The sequence below is a fragment of the Cricetulus griseus genome, chromosome 3 (genome assembly GCF_003668045.3).
Source record: "Cricetulus griseus strain 17A/GY chromosome 3, alternate assembly CriGri-PICRH-1.0, whole genome shotgun sequence".
In the NCBI taxonomy this organism is placed as follows: Eukaryota; Metazoa; Chordata; class Mammalia; order Rodentia; family Cricetidae; genus Cricetulus; species Cricetulus griseus.
Window position 1 is genome coordinate 30,355,674 of NC_048596.1, and position 18,862 is coordinate 30,374,535.

At 40.4% G+C, this 18,862-nt stretch overlaps 2 protein-coding genes across 3 annotated transcripts in view; one reads left to right on the top strand and one right to left on the bottom strand.

Moving 5' to 3' along the window:
• Prkg1 (protein kinase cGMP-dependent 1) overlaps positions 1-18,862 on the top strand; it is a 1,162,521-nt gene that overhangs the window by 648,373 nt on the left and 495,286 nt on the right. The window lies entirely within an intron of this gene.
• Cstf2t (cleavage stimulation factor subunit 2 tau variant) lies at positions 7,632-11,355 on the bottom strand. Its single transcript, XM_027406414.2, has one exon. The coding sequence runs from the start codon at positions 11,249-11,251 to the stop codon at positions 9,287-9,289; it is 1,965 nt and encodes a 654-aa protein (XP_027262215.1). The 5' UTR covers positions 11,252-11,355; the 3' UTR covers positions 7,632-9,286.

Sequence of the window (18,862 nt, forward strand, 5' to 3'; positions counted from 1 at the left end):
CCACCCAATGAAGATTAATGGAACCATAATGTTTTGATCCATTTATTCTAAAGACTTACCATATATGTCAGTCTACAGTGAAAGCAGGGAGGAATGAGGAAATGTCAACTGCACTCAACAAAAGCGTTCAAGACACATGCACCCTACAAACAATATTATAATAGGACAAACACTTCCTTAAACTTTGTTATAGGGTTATTAAAGTTTGCCTTGGACAAAGAAAACATACTTTAGAAAATCTGCCTTCTATTGTGGATAGAGCTATAAAGGGAAAAAATAATTTAGCCATGAGAGCTCAAGCTAGATAAAATCCGGATTCTATTTCTACTGACTTGTCTAAAGCAAGATTGCAGGAGCTTGAAATGTCTTAGGTCAGAGCTGGCTGCCAGAAAGGTTTTCCACATCAGTTTGCCGTCACCCTTGTTAACTCCATGTTATTTTTCTTCTTGTACAGAATACAGCTTTACTACATAAGTAAAGAGGTTCAGAGAGTTGCTAGCTTTGTTCCTATGCCTCACTCCAAACACTAGACAGACTGCTGTGGCTTAAAATACCCTGCCGCCTTTCTTTTAGGAGTGCTCTTTTTTCCTCTTTTTAGGTGGGGGTCCCTAGAGTGTTTTTGTTTAGCTGTCTGTTGGTGTTGTTCACTCTTGAGGTGGAAATAAGTTGTTGCTGATTTTTTTTTTCCGTGTCTATGGACCTATTGTCTTTCAAAATCTAGAGAAGCAAAAAGATCTGGCTTAAATTTCCTGTTGCATTTATGCCTTCCAAATCTGGGTTCTGTGTATGTGTGTGTGTGTTTGTGTGTGTGTGTGTGTGTGTGTGTGTGTGTGTGTGTGTGTGTGTGTGTGTGCGTGCGCGCGCGCGCGTGTGTGTAATAGGAGCAAAAGCTATCACATACCACACATTGAGAGTGTTTTATCTACAGGCCTGGTGGACAGTGTGTTATCCAGCAGTCATCTCAACTGCAGTAGGTGGTAATTACCCTAGTGTACGCAATTGAAAGAAGGCATTGAAGTGAGTCATATAAGTACCATGTGCTAAAGGCAGAGTTTGAATGCAGATGGAGACCAAGCTTACTTTGTAACACTGTATGTCTTCCCTGGAAAATAATTTCCAGTTCCCTTCAGAAGCAACAAATGCCTGCACCGCTCTAGCAAGTGAAAACATCTGCCTGCCTTTTCTAAAAACGTTCGAAGAAGTCACTGAAAACCCTTCTAGCACTGCATCTTGATTCTTACTTCAGGTCAATTCTTAAATCATGAAAGAAATCATTTTTCTCATATTTTAAAGACCTCATCATGTGATTATGTGCTTACCTACAATAGGAATGCTAAAATAAGGAAAAATGATGCTTTATTTGTAGTAAGTGAATTACAGCAGCTAGAAATAGAAATTTAATCCTAGCACTCAGACAGAGACAGCCAGACCTCTGTGAGTTCAAGGTCAGCCTGATCTACATACTGAGTTCTAACACTGCCTGGGTTATATAGAAAGACCATTTCACCCAGCCACCCCCCCTTGCTCCCCAATACATAAAAAGCAGATGAACAAGTTCATCTAAAATTTACTATGGAGTTCTTACATGATGTAGTAATTCCATTCCTGGTTTATACCCAAGAGAAGGAAAAACACATGTATACAGAAATGAGCTCATAAGTTCTCAGAACAACACTGTTTGTGATCGACAGAGAGGAAACAGCGTAAAACCATTCACTTGTGAATGGACGAATAAAATATGCTACATTCATACAATGAAATGTTGATATTGTTGCTACAATGAAGCACAGATAAATATTGAAAAGTTGACAGTAAATTGAAATTGTCATAAAGGTCATATCATGTATAAATTTCATTTGTACAAAATGTCCAGAAGTTGTCTAGAGTGTATCTGTAGTTTTCTAGGGTTGAATGAATGAGAATGAGGGTCACCTTGCGTGTGTGTTGATCAACATAGAGTTTCTTCTTAAAGTGATGAATGTATTCTAAAGTTAGGTTGTCATTCTGGCTTTTTGGCTCTAGGAATACAGTAAAATCCATTGCATTGTGTACTTTCTTTGGTAAGTTTTATGACACATAGTTTGTATAGAACAAGGATCTTTTAAATTGGATATTGACTAGATCTATTTAAGAAAAATACCTGTTTTATAAATTTCTCTTAAGAAACCTGTTGGCAAGGCATATAGATACATTATCATTCTAAATTTTGATTTTTGTTCTTGATAAACTATGAATTCACGTGCTTAGTTCTTGGGGGAAAAACAGAAACATTTATGTACATATATATACAGTGAATTTCTTCTTGAAATGATAAATTTCTTCTTTTTCTTTCTTTTTGGCTTTTTTGTTTGTTTTTGTTTTTTGAGAAGGGGTTTCTTTCTCTGTGTAGCCCTGGCTGTCCCAGAAACTCACTCTGTAGACCAGGCTGACCTCAAACTCAGAGATCTGCTTGCCTCTGCCTCACAATTGCTGAGATTAAAGGCATGTGCTACCACCACCCTGCAAGGTTTCTATTTGTAATTAAGAATGAGTCCCTGTTTGTTCTGTGTTAAGTCCTTGAAATTAAGACTAAGTTCCTATTTCTTAGATTTGATATAAATGGTTTGCAACCCCATCCAGATGATGTATATTCTAGTTCTTCCTTTTCATTCTATCTTTCTAGTTATATTTAACAGTCAACTCTCTCGCCCCTGTGAACACCTTCTCTCTCCTATTAAAGGGACTTGAAGAGGCCAGCAGGAGCTGTTTTCTCAAATCCCAATTTAGGCTGGCCTGTCCCAGGTGCACCCCAAAATACAGCTTGCCTCAATTGGACAATCACGAATATTTGGTCTTTTCTCCTTTCGATTCCCAGGTTTAACACACCAAAGAACAGCAGCCAAGAACCTGGGCCAGGCCAAGGGAATTGCTTGTCAAGCTGTACAATTTTGCATCACTCCATACATCAACTAAGAGGAAACTGCTAAAATGTATTTTACTGAAAACAATAGATTATCCATCAATTAAAGATCCTGAACACCAGCACACTTTGCACAAAATGCTAATCCCAAAAATCTGTTTCCTGCAAACCTTTAAAACCCAAAGTTAGTTCTGGAATAGTCTCAACAGGTATGAGCAGGGGTGAGTCCATGCTCTCAGGTCACCTTCCCAACCTCACCAAGGGGTCTGACATCACCACCTGGATGTCAGTTTGAATTTAAAACTGTTGCTGGAAAGGTTTTAAGCCCAACCACTTAAACTCAATGTAAACTTTCCCTTAAGGAAAATCAAAACGCTAATTTGCTTAATTTTCCAAATGTTGATTTGGTTAATTTATACCCTTAATTATGTAAGATTCAGAGACCCTGAAAGGCACAAATTGCAGCATAGAGTTTTGAGACTATTTCTGATACTAGGTGGATCCTTCGACCGTTCTTGTTTTATTGGCCCTGTCCTTTTGTGACTTCAGAATACTTAACTGCTGTTGGTGGTGATTTTGTTTTGCGACAGGGCCATACTATATGGACCAGGTTGGTCTCAAGCTCACTGATCCATCTGCCTGCCACTGCTTCCTGAGTGTTGGGATTAAAGGCATGTGCTATCATGCTCTGCTGAAATATTTAAGACGTGATCTTCCTCTCTCTCCCCTGACAGAATCATTTGTTTTTCAAGTAATTTTATAGAATCTTTCCTAAGTATCCAATAGTTTTTATAGAAATAGCCTTTTATACTTGTCAATTTACCTATATCATATCAATATTATAAAAACAAGCACAAGCAGGGTATTAACTTATAATAAAACACAATTGATGTGATATACATATATATAATTTCAAATCATTGAACATAATATTAATTGAAATAGTCATGTACTTTTGCAGCACAGTTTACATATTCTGTTTACCTAGACCTATGTCTGTGACTGCACACACACACACACAGCATTTCTCTGCATAGCTCTGGCTGTCCTGGAACTTACTTAGTAGACCAGGCTGGCCTTGAACTCGGAGATCTGCTTGCCTCTGCCTCCTGAGTTCTGGGATTAAAGCATGCACCATCACAGCCTGGCTTCACATCTGTATATTATAGTAATGAATAAAATTAATAGAAGTTTTGGGCCAAACAGTTGACATAAGTATAATATAGGAATGAGTAGTTCTTCAATGACAGTCATCAAATATCATGTGTGCATATAAATCAATATACTCTATACAAGTTGGAAGAATACAGCTCAATCCTATTAAATATTTAAGTGGTATTCAGAGACAATAACTACTCTTGACAAATCAAAAAGAAAAGCGAGGGGGTAACAAGTTGGCTCAGTGAGTAAAGGCATTTGCCACCAAAACTGACTGCCCGAGTTCAATCCCTGGGTTCCACATGGTAGAAAAGAAACAACTCCCATGAGTTGTTCTCTGACTTCCATATGTTCACCCCACACACACACACACACACACTTGACAAAAAGCAAACAAAGATAGGAAATAAAAAATAACAAGGAAATAGAGAAAGAGAAAGATCATTTAATTATATTTTGCTTAGGATTTCGGTGATGTGCAGGAAACACACACACACACACACACACACACACACACACACACACACACACAAATAAAAGCTAAAAAAAAAAAGTTTTTTTGGGCATTGGTGGCACACGCCTTTAATCCCAGCACTCGGGAGGCAGAGACAGAGGCAGGCAGATCTCGTTGAGTTGTAAACCAGACTGTTCTGCAAGAGCTAGTTCCAGGAAGGCCTCCAAAGCCACAGAGAAACCTTGTCTTGAAAAACAATACAAAAAAAAAAAAAAAAAAGAGGAAAAAAAAGTTGTTTTTTGTTTGTTTTGTTTTTTTTAAAGAGGATATAGTATTTGGGCTAAATATGTATTCAAACATTTTGAGACAATTGAGCTAGTTAGGCAAAACCTGTGTGCAGGCAGGTTCTGTTGGCTGGCAGGCCAACAAGTGAACAGTTCTTGCCTGAGATACTTAACGACAGAATTTTGGTAGTAAACTTACTAACTATTCTAAAAGTTCCAACAGCATATTTTCTTGGTTGCTGAAGAGAGATGAGGCAGAGAACTTTCCCTCTCATCACTGCCTAAAAATGGAAGTCATTTTAGGTATAGGCTTAAAGAAAACAGTAAATTCTAATAGGCAATTTATTCTATTTCATTCTGCCCATATTTTTAGTCATGTTGTGTGGTACTATAGTGATCTAATGAGAGAAAGTGTGATTCTTAGCATATAAAGTATTATTTTATGAATGTTAATGTGCTATGCAAAGCCGATAAAGTCCCATTACATTAACTCAACTGTGTTATTTTTTAAATTGATACACATTTCAAATGCTATTACAGCTAATGCTTAAGACAAAGGGAATTGAAAACTGAGTTATTACAAATTAATTTTTTCTGAGGAAGATTACTTTGGAACCTTTTCATTAAAGTCCACAAGAAACATGTAAGCGGATTCCAAATTTGGTACAAGTTGCTTCATGTTAACTGCAGGCAGTTAAGATGAGGTGTGTGCAAAAATGGTTCATATACTTTTGCAGAATTGTTGTAGAATATTTTTCATGTAATGACAGAATTCTGATTTAAAACAGCTAATTAACTAAGAGAAACACAATGCTTTGGAGGAAACTGTTTTCATTTCTCTGTGCCCGTAAGATTATCCACTCTACTTCCAAAGGCAGACAACAAATTAACTTTGTAGATTAAAAAAATCAACTTTTCTGACAATCTGATCATTCTAAATGTCTTTAAATGTTATACATATTGGATTACACAAAAGAGTCAAAGATTTAGTGTATTTTATTCAACCATCAGAATATTTACTTACCTTTAGGCCTTAAATCGGTTATAAAGAAATATCTGAGTACTCTTATCATAGTATTTACTATTTACCTGGTGTGTTTTCTTTTACTTTTTGATAGTGTGACCTTGTCTCTAAAAGAATTTCAAACAAGGGTTACACTCTGGCCCTGGACACATGGGGAAGGGCCCAGGACAAGCACAGGAAGATTTGGTGGACTTTGCAGAGCCCCCGTTGAGGGCCCTACCCTGCCTGGGGAGTGGTGGGTGGATAGTGGGGGTGGGGGGTGGGGGAGGAGGGATGGAGTGAGGGGAGGGAGAGGGAGAAGGGACTTACATGTGAAACAAGCTTGTTCCCTAACTAGAACTAATAAATAAATTAAAAAAAAAAAAAGAATTTCAAACAAGCAAACTTTTGAGTGCATAAACATACATAAAAACATTAGGTCTTATTATTAGATCTAAAATAAATATAAAAGCATACTATACATCAATACTATATACCCAAATAGTACTTATTATTGACAGATAGCTTTATTAATAATTTATATTAACATTAATAACAACACTAATAATTCCCTCAATATAAATCTCCTTGGTTGTAGAGAAACATACTTCAAACAGAAAGGTCTATTTAGGGACCGGCTGAGTAAAGAAACCAGACATTCTTAGTGAGAAAACTTAGATGGGACTGTCAACTCAGTTGTCCTGCTGCAGTAGGTGTCTGCTTATAACTGTCCTAAGACCTGACACACCATAGGAAATGAGGTGCTGTAGGCTTCCTTAATGCCCTGTCATACTATGGAAAAGCAAGCCATAACACACATTTTAAAAAATGCCTTTCCACCACTAAAATTCCAGTCATATGCAATTTCACTTAGATTAGCCGACCTTCTCCAGATCCACATCAGTATCTATCTTATTCCAAACTTAGAAACCTTAGAAAATCCATTTGCTTAACAATCATCAGTAATAGGGGAAGAAGAGGCAATTGGGAAGGCAGCCACCAGTGAAATTCGATCATTATATAAAGCATGTACTACCTGAGAATGGGAAACCCTAAAACAACCTCGGTAATAGTATAACATTCCAACACCTTCAGAACACATTTGTGTGCTAGTTTGAATTATTCTCCTATAAAGGAATCAAGTCCCTTTATTTTATCAATACCAGAATCTGTAAGTTGTTAGAAATGAGAAACTATTTTGTTTTATCACAGTGAAGGCAATTGCTTTTTATTTTGAATTCAATTTTTTTTTTTTTTTTTTTTTTAATACAGGAGCTAATGTGGCCCTGGATGGACACAAACTTCTTATTCTCCTGCCTCCACCTCCCTTTGGAGATCACAGGCACTTTCTTCTAATTTGTATCTTAATGCAAATAGTATTATAATTCATTTGGTTATCTCAGTACCTTGGGGACAATGAAAATAATTTTCTTCATGTTTTACCCATCCCTTTCATGTTTCTTTTACTACAGTCTATACAAGAGGGAGTAAGGCACTTCTCATGTCCCCTATTTGCTGTCTATAAGTACAAGTTGGGGGCTGTGGGGGTAGAAGAAAACAAATGGTGTCGGTGCTTGAGAAGCCTGAAAGGTGATCCTGGAGCACAGTGTTCTAAGAGGAACACCCATTATGTAATGTGGAAGGTATCACCCACATGCCACTGCTGCTGATGACACTGGAGTGGCATAGTCCTCACAGGATTCCAGCTGTTGAACCACATATACAATAAAGAGATTTCCACCAATTTCCTTATTTTACTTTTTTCACTACATGTATGTATCTCTTAAAAAACAGGCATTTCCCAATGTATTAAGTGAAATTAAACATACAAAATACCTTAATCATACAACTTTTTTATTTAAGCTTTATTAAACAGTACAGAGACTTTCTTATAACAAACACTGTTTTGATTAGTCAGTGAGAAGTTTGGGGTTAGCAACTACAATTTTAAAAGAAACAAGCAATTGGAATTAGCCAGAACTAGCACAAAAGTACGAACACTAATCCACTCCAGCAGAGAGGAGGCAGAGGAAACACAGGAAGCTTAACACTAGCACAGAACAACTAAATCGTAGGAAAATAGCCTAGGGATGAAAACTTTGTACACTTAAAATTCAAGAACTCTGCAAGGGGACAACCCTTTGTGTCAGCTCTCCCTAAGGGTTACTCTTTGCTCAGCAGCTGGGTGTTTATTAACCTACAGAGGAAGGTCACTTGGCCATATGGGAGCTTGTGCTTCTTTTGTTAACTGAATATAACACAATGTCTAGGTGCCACACACTCAAAGCTAAAACAAGATAATAGCTCTAAAGGACACATAATAAACTCCACATTCCTTATTTTAAAATATATCTTATAGGAATGTGTATTATGACCAAATGGCTTTTATGTAAGATATAAAATATTAAGTTAACTGAGCATAGCTGTCGGTCTACATGGGCCCCAGTTCTAGTAAGATGTAGGAAAGTAGTTATTGAAAGTAATCAAACTGTAAGACATGTCAAAATGTCAAGACTAAGATTTCTAACTTCCTGTCAACCAAATGGATTGCATCCATATGGTGAGCGGTTTATTGAGAACCTGGGAGAGTTACTGAATGAAACCCCCACTACTCAAGAAAGCCTGACTCCTTTTCTGACTGATTCTTTTAGATGATGTCAGAAAATTACTCACAACCAGACTTGGGGCTTAAGATTTTTCTGTTTTTCTTTTTGAGCTATGCATTAAGCAATAACTTGAGTCTCATCAGGAGACTTATATGTAACTCAGTTCACACTACAACTGTCCTGCAAAACCACCACAGTTGGGACCAGGCAAGGATACTAATAGTTTCAGAAGGGTCAGATAGATCAATGAGGCATCATCTTGAGTTTTCCCATAAGAGCTCTAAGGAAAAAAAAAAAAAAAAAAAAAAAAAAAACTCTATTGCTACAAATTTTACCACAGACTATTAGCTCTAATGTTTCAAAAAATAACTAAAATATTAACCTTAATACGGTACTCTATTGCCTTTAAAATAGAATTAAGTGTTTCGGTTTTCCAAAAAAAGTGTATCTTCACAGTTTGACATTCAGTTCAATATACAGCCAAAAATCTTTAAACTATCAATATTGTAACAGGCCACTTTCAATTTTAATGTAGTTCCCAGTTTACTCAATATTTATAAAATACAGCTAACAGAGTGCAGACATGTTATTATTGCTGTATCTTCCTATACCACCTTATTTGGTATGCTGTCCTCATTTCCAGGGTTTCTAGTGGAGTTAAGTGACAAAGTGAATAGGCCCACTCCCTCCACTCCCTATCCTCAATCAAAAAGAAAAAGGAAAACAGAAAGTAAAAAGACTAGAAATAGGACTAAGGTCCAGGGAGAGGGCAACCTTCAATCATTAAAGTATGGGAACACAGAAGACAGCTTTTTGCACCACTTTTCATGCCACACAATAAACACTGAAGGGATAACTAAGTACTTCCTAACCAAAAGCCTTTCAAGAAGCACCAGTGGATTTCTGGATCTGTTCCTTTAAAATCAAGATACTCTGCCTTTGCTCGGGAGGCAGCATGGCAATCTGATCTGCAGTCAGCTGAAGAACCTGCATGATCAAAGCTGCTTTTTCCTGATCTTGTGGAGTTACCTGACTTTGCCCAGGGCTAAAACTGCTAGGCTGGCCTCCACCTTGCTTACTCGATCCTTGTATCCCTGCTTGCATGCCTGCTCCCTGCATCCCCGCTTGCATGCCAGCTCCCTGCATCCCTGCTTGCATGCCAGCTCCCTGCATCCCTGCTTGCATGCCAGCTCCCTGCATCCCTGCTTGCATGCCTGCTCCCTGCATCCCTGCTTGCATGCCTGCCCCTTGCATGCTTGCTCCTTGCATTCCTCCTCCTTGTATACCTGCTCCCTGCATCCCTGCTCCTTGTATGCCTGCCCCCTGCATACCACCTCCAGGATTTCCCACTCCTGCAATGTTTGGAACCTGTCTAGGTCCCTGAGGGCCACCTGCCCCCATATTAATGGGGCCAGGACCCTGGATTCCACCAGTCATCGGGCCTCTGGAACTAGGGCCAGGGCCCCTCATCTCTAGTCCTCTTGCTTCCATCCCTCTGGTCTCCATTGCGCAGGTCTCCATTCTTCTCTCCATTCCTCGTGGCTCCAAGACCTCGGTTTCCATGGGTCGAGTCTCCATTCCTCGAGACTCTCTACCTCCTCTACCATCCATAGGTAGACCTCTTTGATCTATCATGGGACCTCTGGGCTCTCCAATTAGCATTCTGGGATCTGCTGCTAATGGTCCTCCTCTCATGTCATGCGAGGAAGGGCCACGGCTGTCATGACCATGGTGCATAGGGGGACCTTGGTGGGGTGGGCCCATATAACCTCTGGGTTCTACTTCTCCGGTAACTGAGAGCAAAGTCCCTCCGCGTGGGTCATTTGGAGCATCTCCCAGTAGTCCTCGAGGAGGAATGCCACCAGAAGGCATGGGTCCACGAGGCATTGGAGGTCTAGGATCTGACATCTGCATTTGTCCTCGCTCTAAGGGCACTGGCATGCCAACCTGTGGCTGCATTGCTCCTGCTGGAGTTAAGGAACCAGGTCCAGGTCCGGGAACTGCGGCTGGTATTGGTCCCGGAGCTGGAATTCCTCCTTGTATAGAAGTCTGCATCAGAGGAGGAATGTCCTTCACAGGTCTTCTTGGCAGATGTTGAGGCTGTGGGGCTGGAGGATTCTGTTGGTTCAGCATAACATTGGGTCCCGGGCAGAGCCCAGGGGCAGTGGCAGGGCCAGGGCCAGAGCCGGGGCCAGGGCCAGGACCACCTGGGCCAGGGCCAGGGCCAGGCTGAGATTTGCCTGGGATCAGTGGTGTGACATGTATCTTGCGATGCAAAATTTTCAGTGCAATCTCTGGATCCATGATCCTCATCACCACCTGGGCCTGCAGCAGGGCATACGCCAGTTGTGGGTTCTGAAGCAGCATGTTCCGCGCTTCCTGGTGGCTGTTTTGGACACACAACTTCATTTGCTTCATCAGCTCAAACATCTGCTCCGGGGGCAGGCTGGCGACTGCTCTCGTAATCGACTCTGGAGCATCTTCTGGATCAATCGGGTCCCCATAGGGGGAGTCGATGATGGGCGCTGCCGGGCCCAAGCTCTTTAACTCCTCCTTGTTCTTTTCACTGGCAGCATTGTCCACCCGAAGCGCTCTCCCACTAAATTCGCGCCCATTGAGGTTCCGCATGGCACTAAGCGCCGTCTCCTGGTCTTGGTACTCGCAGAAGCCATAACCCTTGGGCTTTCCTGTCTCTCTATCGTATACGAGACGGAAACTGACAACCGAACCAACCTCCGAGAAAATGTCCTTTAACTGCTCCTCCGTCGCCTCATACGGGATGTTCCCCACGAACACTGAGCGCAGTGAACGATCCATGGCTGGGTCTCTCACCGCCAAACTCGACATGATTCCGGTCGAGCACACAGCGGAGAGCAAATCCGTCCAAGAGCCGTCCTCTGGCGAGCCAACCACACTTCCCCTGTGTAACGGAAGCAGGTGTCAAACTCCGGGGAGAAACCTTTCCGCTATAAGTCCATAGTTCCGCTAGGCCGCAGAAACCGCTTCCTAAGACCGGACTAATTTATCTAACGCCTTCCGCCTCCGGTCGCGCGCTCTTCTGTCCGCGCCTGGTTACTGACAGCGTGTTTCCTCTCCATGATCTTATTGGTCAAATTTCTCCGGCGTCCCGCCCCCTCTTCCTGCCGTCACCGGATGCATTAGAACTGACCACATTAAAGATGGCCGACCGGGCTTCACTGTGGTAACCGTAGCGTCGGCCTTCCCAGAGGGATGGGGCGGTTTTTCTTTGCGTTCCACGAGCGGGAAACCGCCAAACGAAAGCTGATTTAAGGCTTAATGTTTAAATTTCTGATCCATGTGTTTTCACAGATGCTTCCGTTTAGTGTAGAATGTTTGAAAGATTTAAAATTTTGTTCCAGATTATGAGGTAAAATGTTGATACCTGTACCTTAATATTAAAACACCTCCTTAAATATCAATAAAAGAAAATTAATGCCCAGGGAGACAAACTAAAGCGTCTGTCAGCTTCAGCCCCGCCCCCACGCTATGGCTTGTTGAAACTGTTATAAGATGCAGGATCCTTTCAGGTTTTTCTCTGTGTGCTCAGGCAAAGTGCTCATTCCTCTACTTACTAATATTATGCTAAATTGGAATTAATTGAAAAGTATGGCCGAGAGTATAGATTTAATCGAATTAATTTAACTTTTATTGTGGACATTTAGGTAGTTTTGATTTTTAAGTTGTTCTCTTTGTATTTTATTTTGAGTTACGGTCTCTATGACGTGGAGTCTGTATAGTCCTGTGCTCTCCTGAAGTTCATGATCAGGCTGGCCGTAAACTCACAGAGATCCACCTGCTGCCTGCTTCTGCCTCTGGAGAGTGCTGAGATTAAAGGCATGCTCCACCACTGGTTTTGTTGTCCTTGTTGTTGTTTTGGGGGGTTTTTAGACAAGGTTTCTCTGTGTAGCCTTGGCTGTCCTGGAACACTCTCCATAGACCAGCCTGGCCTCCACTCACAGAGATCCGCCTGCCTCTGCCTCCCGAGTGCTGGGATTAAAGGCGTGCACCACCACTTGCCCAGCAGCATATGTTTTATATTTGGTTGTGAATTTATTCAACAAATCAAGATATCAGGTTACTAAAATTAGTTTTGCTGTCTTAACACAGGGCTCCTCTTCAGACCAGGTTGGCTAGGAATTCACTATGTATGTAGTTCAAATGGTCCTCCAATTTGCAGTCCTCCTGTATGCCCCAGATGCTGGGATTAGAGGCAAGCACCACAAACCTTGTTCTTACCTGACTGATTTTCAAAGAAAAAGACATGAATCAAGCAAAACATCTAAGGCCTATGGGATTATCCTTCACACTTATCACTGTTAAAGTTTGGTCCATTGTAGTAATGGTTTTTATGCTAACTCTGAAATTGTTCTGAGCATCCATGTATCAATCATACTAGGAAATAAGTGCCTTAGCTAAAAACATAGGCATTTTCAACAAACAGGATTGACCAACAAAATCACCCAAATCTCTGACAGATTTGAGGGGAAAATATGGTATTTACAGCAGGGTGGTCACACAGGTCTGGAATTACCAGCACTTGGGGGCCTAAGACAGGATGATCCTCATTGTGATTTCAAGGATAGCAAGGGTTACATACTGAGTTGTAGGCCAATCTGTGATACATGTAAGCCCTCCCTCCCCAAATGGTTTTTAGTTATTTCTAGAAATTAAAATTTACACAAAACTGTAGAAACTATATTCTCTGTGGGTCTATAAATGGTATTAAAATATTAAATGAAAGATTCACAATAAACTGGGCATGCTGGCTCACACCTTTAATCCCTGCATTTGAGATACTTCCAGGACAGCCTGGTGTAACTAGCTCCAGGCTAGTCATGACTACACAGTGAGACCCTTAAAAAAATAATTTTAAAAAGGATTCACTATAGATTAAGTAGATAAATACTAGATATAGTTTTAAAATACTATGAATAGTTTCAGGCACTTTTTACCCTTCATTCTGAGAATTGACTTGAGGACCTGAAACCTAACACTAAATTATAATCCCAGCTCTAGGCCCAGAGTCACCTTTTTATTTGTCTTGGTCTCTCAAAGAATAGCCAAACAGTCCACAAAAATTTCTCTAGTCTCTCCCTCATCCTGTAGGCTAAAAATAATTCATTTTCCCTTAGATACAACCAATTTTTTAATCTGGACCTTCCTGCTGGTAGTAATTCGTTTTACCTTTTAGTAGAATTATGATTTGCATCTATAAAATAACTCAACGAAATATGTAGGTCTTTTTATCCATTGGCCATCTGCCTCATATTTCTCATTCCATAAATACCTTTCCAGGCACTGTCAATACGGCACTGTGAAAACATATTTGTTAGGACAATTTCTCTGCATGAGTTTTGTGTACTATTGCACCAAACCCACCAGTAAATAAACATCTTTAAATAAAACAAACACCAAAAACAAAGTTTTTCATATCTCCCATATCAGAAACACAGAAATGTGTTTCGCTAATGCCTAAGGATAATTTTAATGCAGGCCATAGTTGAAAAGCTACTCCACTACAAGGAGACAACCATAACACACACACACACACACACACACACACACACACACACACACACACACACACACACACAGTATTGACATGTATAGATGAGGTGTTTCATTTTGTTTTCACCAGTGTATCCTCCGCCCCTAGGGTAAAGCTGACTCTGTGGAGTTCCCATTATTTCATTTGTTAAATGGATGATTCAAAGTATCTTTAGAGTTTGAGAATTAACAAACAAATTAACTTGGAAAGAAACAAGTGACATTAAATAACACAGTCCAGGTTCTAAAGGGCTGCTGCCAGGCCTTTATTTTATTCCTATTCTTTTATTTCTAGGTTGATAAAAATTCTTCCAGGATACTACTTTTAGAATTGGATACTTGATGAAGTATCTAGAAATGGAATAAAGTAATCTAGAAAGATCTGGATTCCTAAAGAAGGCTTCCTAGTAGAAGTGGTATTGGGAGATGGTTCACAGTCTATTGTAGATAAATGGACATGAAGCAATTCAGGCAGCAGCTACAATTGGCCAAGGTGTAAAATTGAGACTTTGTATTTTTTATGACCTAGAAGCAAGCTAAAATGTCTGGTTACTGTAAGACAGGATAGGCCATAAAATTTCTGAATATTAAAATCATGAAAACAGTTGAGTCAGCATACTTCTGTTTCTCCTGCTGAAAATGAAGATAGACTAATAGCAGAGGCTCAGGAACACCAATCTCATCACATTAGCTTTCTGCCTGAGCTACCCTTTTTTCACCTACATGTGGCATCTGGCCTTCCTATTTTAACATCCTCTAATGTGTCTTCATTTTTACTACTCATCCTTCATCACTCTGTACTTTCCTCTGGCCACCTGTACCCTTCCCTTTTCATCTTATGCAGTCTGAGCTTTTCTACCCCTGGCTTCTGCCCATGCTGCCCCTCTATTCATGACACTCCTTTTTGCCCACTTCCCAGTCCACCACATTTAAGTTCTTGTTCTTCAGTGTTCATTTCAGGATCTTTCCTGCTAGAAGCACAATACAAATTTGGTGGCCATGTATTAGAGGTGTCTTCAGTAGATAATGGCAGTGTCTCGATAAATAGCTAATTGGAATTAGACACAGAGATATTAATGAGTTTGTCTAACTATCACAGGCAACAGTTTTATGCATGCCACTTGAATAAAAAAAAAGTCAACCTTGAAAATGATTATTCTACCCAAGGAATGGCCCACACATAGACAGTAAGAGGCAAAAACTACAGCCTGAAACCAGATCTCCTAAAAGTAAGCTTCCTATTGCTCAATTAGTCTAGTAGTCATGGGTTACTGAGGCCTGGACACAGCCTCCATTGGCCTTTTTCCTGATTACCTCTGAGTGTTACTAATTGCAATTTTGACATGACAGTCAGTGCTATGGCAACAGAGGGACTGTAAGTGTAAGGACTGAATCAGTTGAGAAAAATGTTTCCCTTTTTCAATTGATGGGGCCAACACAAACCCTCACAGAAAGCTTTTTTAGAAATATTCAGTCACATAGGTAATTAATTCATTTCTGAAACAAAGCCTGGATTTCTCAGGCCCCAAATTAAGCTGATCTGAGAGATGTTTCCCCAAAATTTGTAACACATTTACTATGAAATGACCGTAGAGGGAAGTGAATAGTAAATTCCTTTCGCTTATGATTCACTTTTGTTGGAAAGGAAAACATTACATAAATCTGGGGCTCTGAGCATATACCACTACACAGCTACAAGTTAAATGGAGCCAAATGTTGTGTTGTCTAACACCAGTCTGTTGATAGGTTAAGGAAGTGAGACAGGAGGAAAGCAAAGGCCTGTACCAGAATTAACTGCCAACTTATTGGCATCTTTTATATGGGGTCTAGATCTTTAGTGTATGCCATGCAAACAGTGTTCCCAGGTTCCCAGGATGAAGGGGGTTTGATTTCAGACTTTAATCTTAGACTCGAGGTGACAAGAAATCATGTGATCTTGGACAAATTAGGTCCATTTTGGCATCTTTCAAATGAGAATACTATCCCTGTGTTGGATTGTTGTGTAGAATACATAACACTTATTTTATCATTTCTCATATTGTATTATTAATCTGCAGCTTTGTATAATGGTAGTATGCACAGCAGAATTTTAAGTGGGAAGAGGTACAAGCCTTCCTTATTCTAATGCTGGTTTTTTGTTTGTTTGAGACAGGGGTTCTCTGTGTAACAGCTCTGACTGTCTTGGAATTAGCTCTGTAGACCAGGCTGGCCTCAAACTTACAGAGGTGTATCTGCCTGCCTCTGCCTCTCAGTGGTGGCATGTGTCACCACGTCTGACAGATCATTTTAAACATATATGCAGTCAACTTTAGGAAGCATAACAGCCAATTGTTGTTCTAAGATGTACATTTGTAGCTGAACATGATTCATTTTCAGGTTCAGTGCCATAGGACACTTGGAGTTTTGCTAGTCATATTGGTGTCTATGAGGTTCTTTTAGTGAACCATAATATACTCTCTTCAAATATCTGGTTACCTGCAATTCCATTCAGTCCTTTTCATTACATGGGTGTGGGGAGACACCCTAGCCCCACCCAATAGTCCTGGGACAGGTACCTGGTGGACCCGGGACTCGCCCATAAGGGCGTGGTGAAGGAAAGCCAAGATGACAAGATGACGTAAGGGAAGCTTCTTAAAGACTGCACGTGGAGACCCTAGCCCCTTCTTTCTGGCCGTGCTTGCTGGGTTCCTGTGACCTCGCTCTGGCCTGCGTTTTGCCCTGGTGCTTTCTTGAATAAAGAGATTTTACCATCATGGATTACAGTTCATCTTTGAGCGCACGCTGCAACCCTTGATCTTCACATGGGCTTGTGTGAACTTTGGCAATGGATTGAGTGCACAGACTCCTGTTTGAAGGGCAGGGCCATGTTCCAACTGTTCTTAAGAAAGCTGCTTTAGAGCAGACACTGCCAGATACCCAGGTATTCAATCATTGGAAGATGGAATTGGACAAGAAGCAGAACTCCCCATTGTTGCTTTGAGCTGTCACCTGAGAGAATACAGAGAAAGCAAGGAGCCTCATAGCTATGGAAAAGTCAACGTTCCACATTTGGAGCCGAATAAAGAGAACTTACTTAAGAGGAACAATTCATGGATCTTTTTAAATTGTATTATTTTCTGTGACCAGAATAATCAAATACCCAAGTTCAGAGCAATGTCTGTACTACAGTTCTCTTCATCAATTGGGGTAGCATTTCCCTTTTGATGTACTGTGAGCCTAAGGAGGAACCTATCATGGACCCCCATGTTTATGGGAACACTTTCTGAAGCACTTGGTTGGGGGTCAGAATTAAAAACATCACCAATAAAACAACAGTGTGACAATGTGTTTTGGACTCCTTGTTACAATTGAATGCTTCTCCAAAAAGATTACTTCAGAGGTGTCAGTTTAAATTTGTCATATTACACTAGAATCCTACAAGTTAGAAATTATGTTAAAATGTAAAATGTAGTGTATATGGGAGTCACAGCAAGTACTCCGTGGTGCAAGTACAGAGACCAACTACAGCTACAGAAAGAAGTAACACTAGGGCTTATTTTAATACTATCTTGTGACCTGTCATAATGCAGAGACCACATCAGCCTGGTAGGGATGCCATGATAAAAGACCACACATGGGGTGGCTTAAAGAACAGAATATTTTCCTGCATAATATTAAAATGCCAGCAGCCTTGCATTCTCCTGAGATTGCCCTTGCTCTGTGTCCTCAACCTGGCCTTTCTGCTGGGTAGAAAGAGCTCTGGAGTTGCTCCCTTAAAAGACATTACATCAGATTAGATTAGATTAGATTAGATCTCTGTGCTTTTGGCCACATTTAACCTTACTTATTGCTAAGCCCTAACATGAGGTATAGTCACAGTAGGTATTAGGTCTTCAAGTGTCAAACGGGGCGCTCACAAATAAGTTCATAACAGGCAATGATGTTGATATGTTCGAGAAAAGAAGAGAAGGAATAAGTGTTTTCAGGTTTTCTTGATACTCTGTTCCATCTCCCAGCCCCCAGTCTGTGTGCAGGTGTATGTTTGTGTGTGTGTGTTTGTGTGTATATGACTGTGTGTATATTAATGTGTATATGTATGCATGCTTGTGTGTATATGTGGGTGTGTATTGTCCTTCTTCCCACACTCTTTTCTTTGCACATTTGTACTGGTCCTTCTGTGTAGAAGACCTGGATCTCTCTGTTTTCTCTTCTTTGTTCATTTCTGTTTCAGTTCTTTGGGGGAGAACTTAAATACCAAGTTTTCTCTGATGTCTACTATTAGTTCGGTATGGCAAAGAGGGTCTGCAAGAGAGCTCAGACAATGCTTGAAGTACCAGGAGTTAATGTCCCTTATCTATGGGGTCACAGAGAGGTCCAGGGCAGGAGCTGGGATTCAGAGTGGCACCTATTATCAAATACAGATTTTCAATTAATTTGAGTATCAGTTCAGTAGCACTGGTAAAGCCTGAATCCTGGTGGACCATGGATTCCAAAAGTAATTGTTGTCAAACATCAGTAACTCCATACATGAAGGCAAAGCACCCATACACATAAAATAAAAGATTTTAAAAATGTTTAATGCATAGTGTATGATCTTCAGAAAACACACACTGTATGTAATTTATGACTTTATTGAAGTTGAGTATGCATTTAAAACCCTGCACTTTCCATCTTTCATATAAAAAGACTGACAACTCTATTCTTGGCAGTTTAAGGACACAACAGTGAACAGTGACAATGATTCCATTATTAGCATCTTTGGCACAGTCTGGTGACATTTAGGTTGAAATAGCTGTGCCTACTTTCTCACCTGGCAGTACAATGGAGAATGTCTTCTCCTTGGCTTCCAGGTGTTTGCCAATTCCCTCCAGGTTCTAGGAAACAAAACAAATCCCTGCAGGGAAAGCAGGA